The sequence below is a fragment of the Neopsephotus bourkii genome, unplaced genomic scaffold (assembly GCF_033783945.1).
Source record: "Neopsephotus bourkii isolate Nb327-2 ecotype Australia unplaced genomic scaffold, CSIRO-AGI_Nbou_v1 NB_1053, whole genome shotgun sequence".
Classification (NCBI taxonomy): Eukaryota; Metazoa; Chordata; class Aves; order Psittaciformes; family Psittacidae; genus Neopsephotus; species Neopsephotus bourkii.
Window position 1 is genome coordinate 3,153,080 of NW_026901542.1, and position 17,124 is coordinate 3,170,203.

General features: G+C 39.8%; 1 protein-coding gene across 1 annotated transcript in view; it reads left to right on the plus strand.

The window, feature by feature from the left end:
* The window catches only part of ANO6 (anoctamin 6), a 79,139-nt gene that overhangs the window by 49,529 nt on the left and 12,486 nt on the right, over positions 1–17,124 (plus strand). The window contains exons 5-15 of the mRNA XM_061361192.1: positions 1,042–1,320; positions 1,672–1,785; positions 3,640–3,755; positions 4,163–4,297; positions 5,584–5,689; positions 6,924–6,984; positions 10,883–11,028; positions 12,511–12,588; positions 14,090–14,315; positions 15,180–15,349; positions 15,925–16,022. Of these exons, the coding sequence (XP_061217176.1) occupies positions 1,042–1,320; positions 1,672–1,785; positions 3,640–3,755; positions 4,163–4,297; positions 5,584–5,689; positions 6,924–6,984; positions 10,883–11,028; positions 12,511–12,588; positions 14,090–14,315; positions 15,180–15,349; positions 15,925–16,022 (1,529 nt within the window). The remainder of the gene's footprint in view (positions 1–1,041; positions 1,321–1,671; positions 1,786–3,639; positions 3,756–4,162; positions 4,298–5,583; positions 5,690–6,923; positions 6,985–10,882; positions 11,029–12,510; positions 12,589–14,089; positions 14,316–15,179; positions 15,350–15,924; positions 16,023–17,124) is intronic.

Genomic DNA, 17,124 nt, shown 5'->3' on the forward strand with positions numbered 1-17,124 from the left:
CTCCCCATCCCAGACAGTCATTTCCAGCCTAAATTTGTTGTTGTTTAGCAGTCTACAGCAAGCTCCAGAAAAGGTCATTTTGCCCCTTCCTCCTAAATTAGAATCTATGGTGTCATGGTATTTATTTGGTTTCTGCAGTGCAGACTCATACTGCACATCCAAGGATGCAGTCTTGCTCTTCGCATTCGTAAGTTAACCGCTTACTGGAAGTCTGACGTGGCCCTCTTGCTATACTTACATGTCACTATATTTATGTGTTGCAGTTTTCAGTAGTTCTGCCGTGGTCATGACTGAAAAACTTTCAAAACTGGAAGTTTCCCCAGGCTAGATCAGATATCTGACTGATGTTCCAGAGCCAGTGAGCTATGTAATGTAATTTAAAGTGGCTGAGACTCAGTAATGCAAGGCATCAATAGAAGTTCTGCAGGCGATGTGCAGACAGGAGATGAGGGGCTGTTGAAGTTCCCACTGCTTACTGGTGCTGGTTCGCGCACGCAGCTGGGACCAAAGTGTCCCATGCAGTCTTTCTCAGCAGTCTTAGTTGATTTCCCTTTCCCTCTCCCCATTCTCACTATGAAGCTGCAAACTGGGGTTGCCCAGGAGCATCCATGTGTGCCTAGACTGCTTCCATCAAGTCACATCACACTGGGGTTGTACTTAAGCTGCTGGGGAAACACTGACAGCTCCAAACCCACAGCTGCCATGCCAGGCTATATAAACCCATATGGAGAAAGCATTGCTACTCTTAAAGTGTTTTGTAAAATACTTTGCAGATATGTAAAAGATACATTAAAGGAGCATTTAGCTGTCTTTTTTAATATACCTTTATATGCCTCTATATGCCTGAGTGTTTCTACCTCGTGTCAGTGCTTTTACAGAAGTCAATGGTATATTTGATAAGACGGACAATGAATGCAACTTTAAGTTGGTCTTCTATGAACTGTAAAGAGAAAGAAAATTCTGGATAGCTTAAAAAGTGTTCTGAAAAGTCCTTTGCTTTCATTTTGTTGAACACGTATTTTTAATATTCTTTCATTCCAGGTTTTGGATGAAAAACTTATTTTTGTGAAAGTGCATGCACCTTGGGAAGTGCTGTGCACATATGCTGAGGTTCTGCACATCAAATTGCCCCTGCAGCCCAATGACCTGAAAACCCGAGACTCAGCTTTCAACTGGTTTAGCAGACTCTTCAGAGTGGATGAAAATATCATCAAACCTGAGCAAGAGTTTTTCACTGCCCCTTTTCAAAAGGAGCTTTTGTCCAACTTTTATGTCCAAGACAAAGACACGTTTTTCAATCCTGCAACTAGAAGCCGAATTGTAAGTCCATGGAGTGTTTGTAGAATTTGATCTTAAAAAGAAAAGATTTGTTTAATCAAATCCATGCAATTACCTTCATGAAAGCATCCTGAAAAATTGTAAACATTTGGGATGCAGTAGTCCTGTGTCATTTATGAGTCAGCCTGGACAATCCAGAATGAAAATGTACCTTACATTTATTCCATTTCTGTTCCACCTGAATTTAAAGGAGGAATTTGAATGGTTTATGTTCCCCATTCAATTGATTTTGTTAGCACTGCTTACCCTTTCCTAACCTGATTATGTGTTGAGACAGGTATACTGTGATCACTTTCAAGTTGCAAGAGACACAAAAATATTTATCAATTTCAGGTTCATTTTATCCTGTCCCGTGTGGAATATGCAACCAAAAATAATGTGAAAAAGTTTGGCATTAACAAATTACTGGACACTGGAATCTACAAAGCAGCATTTCCCCTTCATGATGTAAGTCCAGCGCTTGAAACAAAAATGTATTTTGAAATGGAGATCTGAACTATACCTGTGGGGTATATATAAAAAAACAGAAGCACTATTGATTGCTTTACTCCTTGACTGGTCATTATATCCACATAGTTGAGTAAGACAGAGTTTGGCTGAAGAGATTTTCTTTCAAAGCACTTTTGATTAAAAATGTAGCTCCATAACTGAAAAAAACCCAATATATTTCATTTAGGAGCTGTTAAACTTGTATTCCCTGGGAGATGTAGTTCAGTAAAGTGCCTGGCCTGAGTGATAATTCCCATGGTGCACAGTCTCATCAGTTCTAAATCGATTTTAACATTGTCTCTTTTTTTAGTACTGAGTTTTTCAGTATTAAAGTTCCTATCAAATATCAACATTGTTAATAAAGGTGTAGACTACAAATCTCATCTTGGGATGTGTGACAGTCTCACACAGCGAGAAACACTCCCGCAGTGCCCGAACAGTGCAACATACGTGCAGGGAGACTCAGGTTTCTACTGGCTCTGTCCAGGTAGTCCAGTACCTCACAGATGATGTCAGAGTCATGCAGAGAGAATCTTAAAAGGGTTGGATTTCACCTGGCAGTATTAAGAAATCCAGCTTTTGTGACTACACTCTGACATTTTAAAAAGTGCCACATCTCATTTCAAAAAGAAAATTATACTGAAAATCTTTGTGTATACAAAGGCTACCAATAGAACAGAAAAAGAAAATGAAGGGAAAAAGAAATCAGATTTCAGAGTATTTGCCTAAGGAAAAACTCCATCTTAAGCTGCAAATGGGATACAGCAAGCAAAGACTGAGGGCTGACTTTCTGCATTGTATCTATTATACACCCACACCCACACACTTGGAGTTCTGTGTCCAAGGAGTGTTCTGCTCTGAAGACACTGAGAACATGGGAGGTCAGGAATGGTAGCTGCTTCAGCTGTTTGGATTTGGCTTAAAATATTCAGGAGGCCTACACGGATTTCAAGGAAATCTTTAAGGCAGAATCAAGACAAATCATGTTTCTTGTAAATAACCCAAAGCTTTACAGGATAGAATTAATACCATTCATGACTATCCATTTTAAGGTTTCCTTTTAAAGATTAAAAACCTGCCTTGCAGGCTACTTCTATCATGGCATGGGGAATTTGGACTCAGTATGACTAGTAATTATTGACTGTCTTTTTATACAATTACAATTATATATCATGGCTCCTCTGAAAATCAAGATTAGACGATAGATTTCTGTCACTTGTCTTGTTGCATCAGAGATACAGAATGGAAAATTCCCTCAAATGAAACAGGCTTTATTGAAATAGATTTTCAAATAACCTAGTACAAACCACAAGTATTATCTCCATGTGAACTCTCTTTTAAAATTAAAACACAGACTAGAAGCCCTGGATTTATCCCTCAGACTTTCCAGCCTTCATTCCAGTACAGTATTATTTCGAAGCAAAGGATGTTAGCATGCTAAAGCTACTTAAAATCCATTTTAATTTAGTCCTGTTCTCTAATTAGAATGGATCCTTTTCTGTTTTCTATTCCTAAGTGCCAAGACACTGACATGTGCTTAGATTTAATTTAATGGTGAGTCTCTGTTATTTTCAGCTCACATACGTAAAGCGTTTCCTTTAACTTTTGGTGCCTTTCTGACCTTCTGTCCTGGAATCTGGTGCTTTTCCAGAGCCACCTTCCTGCTCCTTTTCCTGGCTTGCAGCAGATTAGACTAAAAGGCTATTCCAAGCTCTGGCTTCTTGGCCAGAGCCATAGGGTCTGCTGAGATGAGACTGATCTGTGCTGGTTAGATTAATGGTATGTTCTTCTCATGCTTTTTCTGTTTTGCAGTCTAGTTTTAGGCACCTGTCAACCGATCCCAACTGCCCAAGTGAACGATACCTTCTCTACAGAGAATGGGCTCATCCCAAAAACATTTTCAAACTGCAGCCCCTGGATTTCATCAGGTTGGTGTGATTGAGGCTGGAGTAATGAACTAGGAATTTACGTAGCAGGTCTGGTTTTGGGGATGTCAAAGAGACATAGGTCAATTCTGAGGGCAGATCCATGCACCTATATCAACTTATGCACAGGAGCATACTTTGAACTTGGTTTCATGATAAGCCACTTACTGAAAAAGCAGCCAGTTAAAATTTTTCTTTGCAAGGTATGCTTTTTCTCTCCTTTTCCTTTCCGCCCCCCATCCTCTTATAAAGGCATTGAAGTGGTGATAGGAATACCCAGCTGCCATACTGCAATCCCAAAGTTCAAACCGGAGGAATATGACAATATTAGTTGGTACAAAACATTTGAAACAGAAATGTGAATTTACTTGCAATTCAGGAAAAAAAACCCAAGACTTTCCCCTCCACAGGAAATACTACGGCGAGAAAATTGGAATCTACTTTGCTTGGCTGGGCTTTTATACTAACATGCTGATCATAGCTGCGATTGTAGGAGTTGGCTGTTTTCTGTATGGATGCCTGACAAAGGACAACTGCACATGGAGGTACTTGATGAGGCCTTTTTTAATATCCCATGCAATTTTGATCAGTCACTTCTAGAGGGGGACTGTGCAGGGTTTGCAAGATACTGCACAATAGAAGAGGCAAAATGAAAGGGTCTGAAAACAACAGTTCTGGATTTGAAAGTAAAGACACAAAATATAAGAAGAGTAATGGATGCCCATGGACCATTAGAGAGATAGACATCTCAGAGTTTGTTATTTCCTCATTTTATTTATATTTTGCACTAGGTTCACCACACCTAGTGTAGAAACACAAAGAAAGGAATGGCAATCAGAAGCCGTAACATCAATTTCACTGTGGTCATTCTGGAAAGAGGTATCCAAAGACCTTGGTAAAACCAGCAAAATTTCTTTCCTCTATTTTGAGGGAAGAGTAGAGAATGAGCAAGCACAGGGGGCCTCAGCTGCCTAGGATATATTAGGGGATGATGCATAGACCTCATCAGAATGTGACAAATTCAACCATGGTACAATGACCTTGAGGTCATCATTGTGATAAATCATCTACAGACCGTCACACTATATACACTCTTCTGGAATGGTGTTTATCTTTAGAAAACACATTGAAAGGCTGTTCCAGAGCTCCACTCCTCTGGCTAATGGAGTATAAACTCGTTTAGCCTTATGCCAGTATTATCATTTAGTTAAACAGTTCATCTCCCTTCCTGGTGTTTACTTTACTGATGTATTTATAGAAAGTAATTACATCACCTGTCAGCCTCCACCACACTAGGTTAGTACGTATTAGTTAGATGGCGACTCTTCTGCCATCTCATAAGAGACAAATCTGCCATTCTTTGAACTGCCCTCGCAGCCCCCTCTGCACGTTTTCCAATCTGATCCTTTGTAGAAGACCACAAGGACTAGGTAGCTATTTTGGTTCTGCAGTTATTCCGTGAGCTGGTAGGCAGTGTTCCTTTCCTTCTCCCCTCGGACCTGCTATGGTAGCACGTATGAGCATGCAAGTGTGAGTTTCCTGTTGAAGTGTGAGATCTTTGGAGAGTGGTTTTAGTTTTGATGGGACCAGTTTTGAGAATTACTACCATGTACGAGGGATGGAAATCATTTTCCTCTTATGTCATCCATTTTTGAGATGAGGAATAAGAATGGAAATGGGGATATATTGCCAGGCTGGGTGGGGAATTCCTGAGAGCAGATGACTGATAAATTATTTCTCAATTCCCTGAGATTATTGTGCTGTCCTTATGTGCAAGAAAAAGGACTAAAGAATTTAGTGTTGGTAAGTGACTGACTAGTTTTGTTTTTAGCCAAGAAGTATGTGATCCCAACATAGGAGGTAAAATCATAATGTGCCCTCAGTGTGATAAAGTATGTACCTACTGGAACCTCACCATCACTTGTGAATCATCCAAGGTAACTACATTTACACCTTATAAACACACTAATGAACTTTAGTTGCACTTTCTCTAGTACTGCATATAAAAAGAAGCTGTTATTCCACTAATGATGTCCTGCAGAATTGCTAGAAATATTCAAGTAGTTGTTCCTTTTGATAGAACGACTGGACTTGGGAAAGTAAAAACAACATCGATTTCTCCAATTTGATCTAAGATGAAACAAATTGTTGGTTTGGTTTTTTTCTTCATTTCACAAATATTTGATACAGGACTACAGTGGATTTTTAATTGAAACACTGTTTCATTTGGAGATACTTCTTCATTTTGGGGATGGGAAATTCAATTCCTAAAGTCCTGATTCAGTAGCTGTGGGTGAATTTTGCTAATGAAATTTTTTAAGCATGTTTTGACATTTCTAAATTCTGCCCCTTCCCTCCCCAAAGATGTTGTCTGGATCCGTGCCTTGAATTTAACCTGTGTTATCAAGGAGGAGATGGGAACAAGGAGGCGTTGTTGGCCATGATAGAAGTTCTAACACAGCCATGTCCTGTTAGCCATGGAGGAGGCTAACCTCACTAGAGGAACCTCACTTTCTTTCTCCATTACCTCATCTCACTAGGCTAATGTTAGCCTTTTGTTATTCCTTTCCACAGGTTCAGTCACTCTCAAAACTGCAATTTTTTTTGCTATTTGCAAAAAATATTTTGTCCAGCTTTAACGTGTTGCTTCAATGAATTTAAAGGGTAAAAGAAATAAGAACACAGGGAAAAGGCTATGATGGAAAGAAAAGGCAAATTGTGACCACAGAGGTATCTCATCACAATGTGTTTTCACTAACTGGCTTGATTTGTTGTCATCCTGCTCATGAAAACCAGATGTGTCCATTGCCTTTTCGTGGGTGTATTAAAAATACATAACTCTATACTTTGTTCCCAGACCAGAAGCACTGTTTTCCCTCTTCCTATGCAACAGATGGGAGGAAGACTGATAGCACACCATTTTACTATCCTCTTGCTGCATATTTGGCTTATATTTTTAATTCTGGGCTTTGCATTTAATTTCGTTAATTTACTGTGGAGTAGTGTACATTGACAGAAACTGAGGAAACGTAATCAATAAAGGTTGTTTATTAAGCTACATAAACGCTAAAAATTGACATGTTCAGTAGGCAGCTTCTGTCCTGGGTTAGTGTAGAAGAAAAAAAAATGGTTAATTATATTTTAAGCCTTTTTTCTTTTCCGTTTTTCCAGAAACTCTGTATATTTGATAGCTTTGGAACACTGGTGTTTGCAGTATTTATGGGAATATGGGGTAAGTCGATTTCAACAACTGTGGTTTGTCATCTAATTTTGGCCAAGCCTCCAGCATCAGCCAGGAAAACATAGATAAATTTGAAACAACTTTATGTTCTAGCACTCAGGAATTCAGCAGTAGGTAGTTCTATGTAGCAGAAGATACACGCATTCACAGGAACTCCCTTTTAGCATCATAAGGAAGCAAAGAATTGTAGGACTTAAAGTTGGTCTTTCAGTGTCTGTTTTGTTTCATTTGACTTGGAGGAAAGTCCAGGAGAAATTGTTAGAGCTGCCTCATGTTCATGCAGCAGGAGCCAGCCACATGCTTAAGTATATCTGGCAGAGGAGCTGTTATTTTTCTGAAGAGCTTTGGACCTGCCTGTGCCTATTAACAGCTGTGAGGCTGCACAAGGCAATTGGAAAATAGTCATTTATTACAGTTCCCAGGAAATTTGTTCCTCCTGTCTTTATTTAAGAAACTGACTGTAAGAAGTGTAACTAGTGGTTACAAAGCACTAGATGTGTCTTTTAGTGGAGAAAATGCATGTGAAACCAGGATGTTTCCCATGTGTTGCTGTATTCAAGGCATTAGGCAAGGTTCATTTTCCCAGAAATGATTTTATTTGTTCATATTAACAACTTTGTTAACTGGCCTTTATCGCACTGTTTTATCCAGAGATTACCAAAGTAAGTTCAGTGTTAGGTCTGTACACAGGATACTTAGAATACAATAACTCATGTAACATTTTAAACTTATATGTATGCTGACAAGAATACATCATTTACTTCTTTGCAAAACACATCTTATTTTTATTATCCTAAGATCCTAGAATCCTAGAATAGTTTGGGTTGGAAGGGACCTTGGAGGTCATCTACTTCCAACATCCCCTAAAGCGCTTCAAATAGTTACTGCTTTAAAGAAACGTAAGATGAAACATACAGTGTCAAAAGAAGACTTCTTTAAAATACATGCTAAAATCAAAATACCAGCAGGAAATACTCTATATAAAAGTAAATTAGAAGTTTGATACTAATGTAATCTTCTCCTGTCATATAAAGATTATTTCTGTTTCCTGTTTTGAAGAATGGTTTCAAAATTAATCACAAACTTAAGAAGCATGGTTATAGTGATGGCTGCAAGGTCTGTTGGTATTCTTGTCATGAGTTCACTATATAAAGAGGTGAATTGCATTACAAATCCAGTCAAATTCAGACATTTAGTCAAAATTGTACCGAATCCAAATGACCCATGGTCATGGTGCAATTCCAGCTGTAATTTCCACCTTCCTCTAATACTTTTGTAGACCTCCTGGTCCAAAACAATTAAAATATTAGTAGATCTTAACATATATTATTGCATAATTATCATCAACGCACTTTTAGCAATTTCTTCTTTTTTAGTGTATTCCCTTCAAAGGTCTTAAAGCACCATAAAACACCAGGGAATCTTGTCTCAGGCACTCACTCTCTATACCTTTTTGCTCTGGAACAGCACTTCTGCTACCTATCCCATGATGGTGTGACTAGATTGGCAGCTTCCACTTCACTTGCTGCCATCACTGATCCCATCCTTCAACAAGATCAGCTAAACAAACAAATGCTTTCCAGCGTAGGCATTTCTTTTCAGTCCTTGCTATCACATTTTCGGAGGCAGAATACCTGGGCCACACTGAGTGGCAGTGGTGAGGGACACGTGAAACGGGACACCACAAATTACCAGCATGAGGTGGAATTAGTGCTCGGATCTCCTGATTGTGAAATGTCATTTGTTTCCACTGTTAAAAAAGCCCACTGGTTGAGGACAAAAAAGGAAAATGTCAAATCCAGCAGCAGCTCCTTCCCTGTTCTGAAAGATGCAGCTTGGCTGCTGGCTGATTTTGGCTAGTAGAAGTTTTCTTTGCACTGGGGCTGAAGGCTGTCCCCATGTTATGTGTCCTTCTTCCACTGTTAGCAGAAAGGCTGTCACAGAAGGAGTCCCTGAACTTCTGGGGTCTCCAGCAGCAGCTGGATTTGCAGCTGGGACAAACCAGTATAGAATCATAGAATCATAGAATAGTTAGGGTTGGAAAGGACCTTAAGATCATCAAGTTCCAACCCCCCTGCCATGGGCAGGGACACCTTGCTCTAAACCATATCACCCAAGGCCTCGTCCAACCTAGCCTTGAACACTGCCAGGGATGAAGCATTCACAACCTCCCTGGACAACCCATTCCAGTGCCTCACCACCCTAACAGGAAAGAATTTCCTCCTTATATCCAATCTAAACTTCCCCTGTTTAAGTTTTAACCCATTACCCCTTGTCCTACCACTACAGTCCCTAATGAAGAGTCCCTCCCCAGCATCCCTCTATGCCCCCTTCAGATACTGGAAGGCTGCTATGAGGTCTCCATGCAGCCTTCTCTTCTCCAGGCTGAACAGCTCCAACTTTCTCAGCCGATCTTCATATGGGAGGTGCTCCAGTCCCCTGATCATCCTCGTGGCCCTCCTCTGGACTTGTTCCAACAGATCCATGTCCTTTTTATGTTGAAGACACCAGAACTGTACACAATACTCCAAGTGAATATATCTTCCTGTGGTTTGGGCTGGGCAGCAGTTAGAGGTTTACGGGAGACTAATCTTGCTCTGCAGGAGAAGGCAGATGTGATCTTATGGCCCATTGCTTGGAATGGCCTTTATGCTGCTAAGTACAAAGTAGCTGAGAAGTCCTTGTGAAAGAGGCCTGTGAATAATCTGGGGAGGAGAGTTTCCTGGGGTTCTGCCTGTGTGTAGATGCCAAGGTCATCTTACAGCCCAGCCCATGGAATTTTCTGGTTTTTAAATTCTTCAATTTGGGGCTTTTTGGGAATAAAAATATTTTGGAAATAACCTTTAATATTTGGAAATATAACTGCATGCCATTGATGTTTCATGATTCTGATGAAGTCCAAACACCACTTTTAGGGTTAATTACTCCCAGAGAATGAGCAATGCAGTGATGGGATACTAACTCCTCCTGGAGTTAGTGCTGCAGAGCCACACCACTGATCTGAGGATGCACTGTCTTCAGTAACAGAGCATCCAGGGGTACCGGGGATCGTGGTACTCACACCCATCGTCAGGTTCACCTCCCAGCCTTCTCAATGGGACTCTCATTGCCTCTGCTGCCAGACCTACCACATAATGTCTCAGGACGAGGTAATGAGTTTGACTGGATACATGTCTAGCCAGTACTCCTTAGGCATCTGTGTGCCTGGTCCCCCAGTGCTTCCAGTTGTAGGAGCACAGTCCAAGGGAACTGATGGCCCAGCCAGGAGAGTTTCTAAGCTTCATGCCTAGCAAAAAGAGCTGCGGCCTCATCATATTCGTGCTAGCAGAGAAGGAAGGACAGCTGTGTTTAAGCACCTTCACCTGAACCATCATTGGTTCTTGTTGCCTGCAAATGGATTATTTGTCCACGTAGAAACTGAAGATTCAATGAACACAAGTTTTTCCCTGTGGCAATTTTTGGTGTACTGAGCTTTTCTTTTCTAGATGTCCTGCACTCTCCAGTATTTTCTTTTCACCTCTCCAACCAATTTGCTTTCTTATGCATCATGTGAAAACTTTATCAAAAGGAGTCTATAATACAAAATCCAAAGTTATCATACTCTAGGCTTAGCCAGTAGCAAATAAATATGTATGCATTCTTTAGCATGTGCTTACAACATCATTTAGTTCAGGTTTCTCTTATTAAAGTACCTATGCATCCAAAGCAATAATTGCATGAAGGAGTAGATCCAGTTATTTTCACCGTTGCATTAGCCAGTAAGCCATGGGGTTTTATGCCATACCTGTGGAAAGTTGTACGGAAAACCAAGCCAAATGTTATAGCACAGGGGGTCAAGCAGTGTCCAGTACTCACATGGCATTGTTCCTTTTGTCTGTCTTCTGGATAGTTACTTTGTTTCTGGAGTTTTGGAAGCGACGGCAGGCTGAACTGGAGTATGAATGGGACACAGTTGAGTACTTAGAGCAAGAAGAACAAGTTCGCCCAGAATATGAAGCTCGGTGCACTCATGTAGTAATGAATGAAATCACACAGGTAAGAAAGATTCCCGTAACTGTTGATGGCTACTGCAACAGATATGTTGCTAGAGGACACTAGGAAAATGGCAAATCTGGACTGGAGGTGTATAAATCAGCAGTGTTTCAAGGAGCTGGCCTGGAAATAGTGAGTTTATAAAGTACAGATGCATGGAAGGGAATTTACACCTAGCTGTAGGCATCTTAAGGTAGGAGCTTGAGGAGCTTTGAGGAGCTTGCACTGCTTAGGTTCCTGTGTCATAAATAAACAGAAGCAAGCATCACCCCCAGCTTAGGAGACTAAGTCTACCTTATTAAATTCCCCAAGAAATGCTTCAGTGTCATTGCCAGAGGCCAAGATCATAGAGAATTTGCTATCTTTGCCTAAGACTGCATCAGGAAAAAAGGGTGAAGTAGAGGGAAAGATGTTACACTATATATTATTCCAAGACAGGGGGTTTTAATCTAAGATGTTTCTGTTTGAACCATCTATAAATAGGTATTGTTGCTAAGTGCATGTGGATGCAATTATGATTAATAACAGCAAACTCACAGGGACAAGGGTAATCCTCATTTTAATGAAATAGGATTCATATTTATGAGGATCTTAGTTCAGATCTCTATTTGTTATACATTTTGAGTAGCTTTAGCTTTTGTAGCTCACTTCAGCTCAGCTTCACTTTTTATTATTCTCTGTCAATATATCACTCTAGCATTTATCTGAGCATTTGCATTGCTTTCACATTCCATCCACGTCATACTAATGTTTACTAGAGGGCACTTGAAAAGTTCCAAAATTAACTGCCATAGTTGAAACTATTCTATATATATATTCTTTTAATATCTTGTACTACAAAAAAAAATTGTTCTGTTTAAAAGCTTATAATCCTTCAGTGTATAAAGTCATAGTTGGAAAGTCCTTTTCAGACAGTTCAAAGAGTGAAGAATATGCTAAAACATAATGATTTTGATCCTCAGAGATCCTATACTCAGTGAATTTTCACACCACTCTTTTGGGCAGACATTTCCTTGGGAAAGCTATTCCATTGTTCCTATGGGATAAATTGAGAACTGCAGAGATCAGGGACCAGAATTTTAGCACCTGCTAGTTTTAGCCAATGAGGTTTGAAAGGTAATGGTCTTAGATATTGGATCAGCGAAGGAGGATGTGTCTGTTCAAAAGGACTATGCGCCCTGTCATAGCTGAAGTCAATAAGAACTGAGGACACTCCGCCTCTATGGAAGTCATTTATATCTTAGAATGGGCAGCAAAAAAGAACCCCCACAAAAGATACCTGTAATCAGGCAAGACTTTTGAAATCATGAATAAATGTGAGTTTCCAGGATAACAAAGCAGGAAAGGAAACAAAACCAGGGACTTCCTTCCCTTTTTCTGTCATTATTGTAGTAAAGGGTTAGATTGAAGCATGCAAAAAAAAGTTAAAAAAAATAAAAAAGAAAGATTGAGTGCATCCTTGATCTGTTTCTTAATCTTTTACAGCAAGAAGAACACGTGCCATACACTGCCTGTGGGAAGTGCATGCGGATGACTTTCTGTACGAGTGCTGTCTTCTTCTGGGTAAAGTTCTTTTAATCAGTTCTTCTCTTTTAATTTAGACACCTCTCTAGCAAGTGTCTAAAAAAAAAACAGATCCTGAACCGAAAGAAAGGTAACAATGGACCAGATTCAGCTGGATTGCCATCTGATTCATTAACCAAGCCAAATAGGTATAGACCCACATGAAGAAGATAGCTGTAGTCACCAAACACTCATTAGCACAGAGTCAGTAGAAAATGCACTTCAAAATATCCTGCAGCTGTACCTTGTGAGTTACGCTTGCAAATGTGGTCCACTGATATTTCCTTCATTATTTTAAGACAAATGTTTCTGTTTTTGTGGGGGAGTACGGGAAAGACTTTGGTTTATATGCCCTCCTCCTTGCCAGTTTCTATCTTGCTTGTTCTAGCCATTTGCTTCAATATCATGTCTCACAGTCCTGGACCTCTTTCAGGTTTTTTGTTTCACTTCACAGAGCAAATCTGGGTGCTCTCTAATCTTCCAGAGCTCCTGCTTTAATTACAACTAAAACTTCAAAGCAGTCCAGTCACCCATGAAACAATATATAACATGGTGATCATGCCCAGAGAGGTCACTTTGAAAAACTCCGTGTTATAGCATGCTTCGTGTCCTCCTTGCCTGTAGCACAAACAGCAGCTGGAAAAGATCTTGTCCTAGATGACAAGAGACAGATAGGATATAGAGTGGTGGCTGGCAGCCAGGGGAGCCTCAGCGTTAACACGTCTGTAACACAAAGGAAAGAATACTGTTGGATTTAAATAGGCAGGACCTCAGATTGAGGGGAAGAGATTTAGCCTGGGTTTGTCATTTGTGCTACTTCACTCATTACATGCAGGGTAAGGGGAGGCAGGTGGATTCATAGCAGTTTGCAGAGACAGTGAAAAAAATATTCACAGCTCTGTGGACCTGAATCTGAATAGTAGCTAGAGAAGTAACAAGAAATAAAAGCAGGAAGAGAAGCAGAAAGAGAGGAGATGGCAAGCAAGATGGGGTGTGTGGATCATTATTACAACTCCTGCAGACCACACTACTTGCCCTAATATTTGTCTGTTCCTTTGGAGGTTCTGTAATCTGTAATATCATGCGGAAGGAAGGAAGGAACAGCCCCCTCTATAATCAGTGCAGACTTGGTAGTACATTTGCCATCCTATGCCAATTGCCCAATGTCAAAAGAGGGAAATTTCTTCCATCACATGCCTTGATGCGTAAGATTTGATTACACATCTCATTATCTTCGCTTACATCAGTACAAACCTTGTTATATAGACATAAACCAGAGCATCTATTTTCTTTGCTGCACATTGACTACAGTGCATAAAAAAAAGGCTTCTTCCATGGATTCTATATTTAGTGCTTTCTACCATATTTGATCATCCTCTGGCAATGGAATGACAGGCACATAGTTGGTTTTCTTTTGCCTACTGTAAAAAGTCGTTTCAAATTCCCTTTTTCCTAAAGCCAATGGTTTAACATTAACATCTTTCTTGCATTTCCTTGGCAGATTCTTTTGATTATTGCTTCAGTTATTGGAATCATTGTCTATAGGCTCTCGGTTTTCCTGGCATTTTCTGCAACGTTGTCACAGCACATTAGTGGAACAGACGCAATCCGCAAGTACCTGACTCCACAGACAGCCACTTCAGTAACTGCTTCACTCATCAGCTTTGTAGTCATTATGGTTCTCAACATTGTCTATGAAAAAGTGGCAATCCTGATTACTGACTTCGGTATGCTACTGCTGTTCCTCAGATAGAAACTTGGGGTAAAATAACAACAAAAATAGCATTTATATGTATAATAAGAATTCAGTAGATGAACACCTATGCCACATGTGTCAGGATCTTCCAATCCTGAAATCACACGATACCATCTAGAAATGTACAGATTTTCTCAATAACATAGGAATATGGTAATGAGCTCTTTGCCTGAAAGTCCTTGTATAGGCAGCATGAAAGATCAATTGTTTACAGTATTGTGCTTGTGAAACAGACAAAGCAAGGAAAATTACTGTAATAACCAAGCTTTATGAAAACAGATCAGTAACGCATAACACATTCAATTATATTAGCTTTTGTTTATGGGGAAAATAGCTATTTTCTTGTGAATAAATGAAATAAAGTCACTGTTCCAAAGCTAGACACCATTCCCATGTCATTAAATAGATAAACAGTCACAAATATTATTATTCTTTATATCCAGGCTATCAACATTAAAGTAGCTATGTGGAGTAGTGCAGCATTTTAATATAGTTTCATTTAATACTGTTTCATCAGTTCAGAATGTTACATTTGCATCTTTCCTGAGTGTGCTGGATTTGGGTGGGTTGTTTCCCTGAGTTATCAGCGTTTCTCCTTGTTCTTTTTCTCTACTGTCAGGGAACAAGTTCTTTCCTTATTACAACCCATATAGTTTTAGAATTAACATAATGGTTACAGTATACTTGGGGATTATGTACAATCTAATTTATAATGCTCTCAGTCATATTAAGGAATATAGGGCATATGCATCTCCAGCTGAGGCTCTAAGGCAGTTTGTAGGTTACTTGTAGGTTGGGTTTTGATTTTATTTTATTTTATCATTTTTAATTGCAGAGCTTCCAAGGACACAAACTGATTATGAAAACAGTCTGACCACAAAGATGTTCTTGTTTCAATTTGTCAACTACTATTCTTCATGCTTCTACATAGCCTTCTTTAAGGGCAAATTTGTAGGTCACCCTGGAAATCCAGTTTATTGGCTAGGAAAGTATCGCAATGAAGAGGTAAGAGTGTATGATAGTGTTTGTTTTTAAACAGCAGGAGCCATTAGTCCAGGCATTCTGCTGCAGTTAGGATTGTATAACATACTTGTACGTTATTTAACACGAGAGTTCAAAAAGAGACTGCCTCCTAAACCAATTGCCTCCTTCGTTATCTCTAACATTAAAAGAACGTGAAGGAGACCAGTTGGGCTGAGAAATATATTGCATGTACCCAGACAAACTCATTTTCCCATGGTTCAACAATCTGTGAACTGGCTCACAGAAAGAGAACATCAGCAGAAGCATTCCTGTTCTGCTGGATGACCCTCACCTGGTGACAACACAGTACAGATCTGCATGACTTCACTGGTATTTCACTCTTTCACTAGTGACCCATCAACCTGTCATATGTGACCATATGTGGACTAGAATTGGCTTTTGCATACCTTCCTGGAAAGGTTTGCCTAAATAGTCTTCTTGTATTGCTTTAAGAAATGTTACCATAATAAACCATGAATGCACTATTTCAAATGCTTCATTCATGCCTGAAAAGTTACTCAGCTTCATAAATGTCTCATGTCTCTCCCAACCTTCAGTGTGATCCAGGTGGATGTCTCCTTGAGCTCACAACTCAGCTTGCCATCATAGTAGGAGGTAAAGCAATCTGGAACAACATTCAAGAAGTGCTTCTTCCGTAAGTTCACACTATTAAGTAATCTGCTCTTTCATATTTGAAAGATAATGGTTTTGCTTGGTGTGTTCAGTCATTTGGTCACTAAATTTGATAGGTGTGTATTGTATTCTAAATGAATAAGCCTAGTCTTTTGGGGCCTTTTTAGACAGTATGTGTATTTTTGGTATAGTAGCTCTGAGTTCCTGTCTCTATCATTCTGGCTCATCAGAGATGCTTTCCTCCTTTGCAAGTCGGTCTCAGTGTGTTTCAGGTTTGGTATTTAAAACTGAGGTAGTAGAAGCTCTGAAAAGATTAAAGATTATTGTTTAATGTTGAGTGGAATTACACATTGTTATACATTGGGCTTTTAGAAGTCATGCATAAGTTACTAATTTAACTCATTTAGTTTTGCAGTTATATTTGACATTCATAGTGCCTATATGCTCTCTTTCAGCGAGGCAGGTCTCTGGAAGGTCATGTTTTAATGTAAACAGTAAGCAAAGTGCTAACCAGAAATGCCTTCCCTTTAATTTAGGTTAAGATGCTATCCAGGACTAATTTCCTTCTCCTAGAACTTATATTATGCTGATCAGTGGCTGTTAATGTTGCTTGGAGTAGGGAACTCCCAGTTTGCTCACACCCTCCTGAATGCCATAAACACCAGCCCACAGCATTCTATTCCCTTTGACTGTGGTTCTTCCAAACCCACAGACTGTGCTCCTTTGCTGCATAGTGACCCCACTTCAAAGTGTGCCGTAAAGACTGTTAGGGTTGAAGCTAAGGTGCTTTGCTGACGTACGGTTCCTCCAACCCCAATGCTTCATATATGCTGCTGCTTGCAAAATGGACCTTTAGACCCATCCTTCTTTTCAACATCTTTTGCCTCAGGAACAGTCCCTATACTGAGCATGCTTGCAGGTGTCAGCTGCAGCCACAGACAAGAGACTCTCCTTCTGTGTACAGGAAATAACTTTACCTGACGAGAAATTTTAATTCACTTCCTAGGGTAACATTTAGATGTTGAAATGCTGAGTATCACATCTAGATCTGATTCTTCTCATGCTGCATCTCTGCAAGTATAAAGAGAACTGTTTTGGGCTTTTCTCTGTTGATAGACATTTGC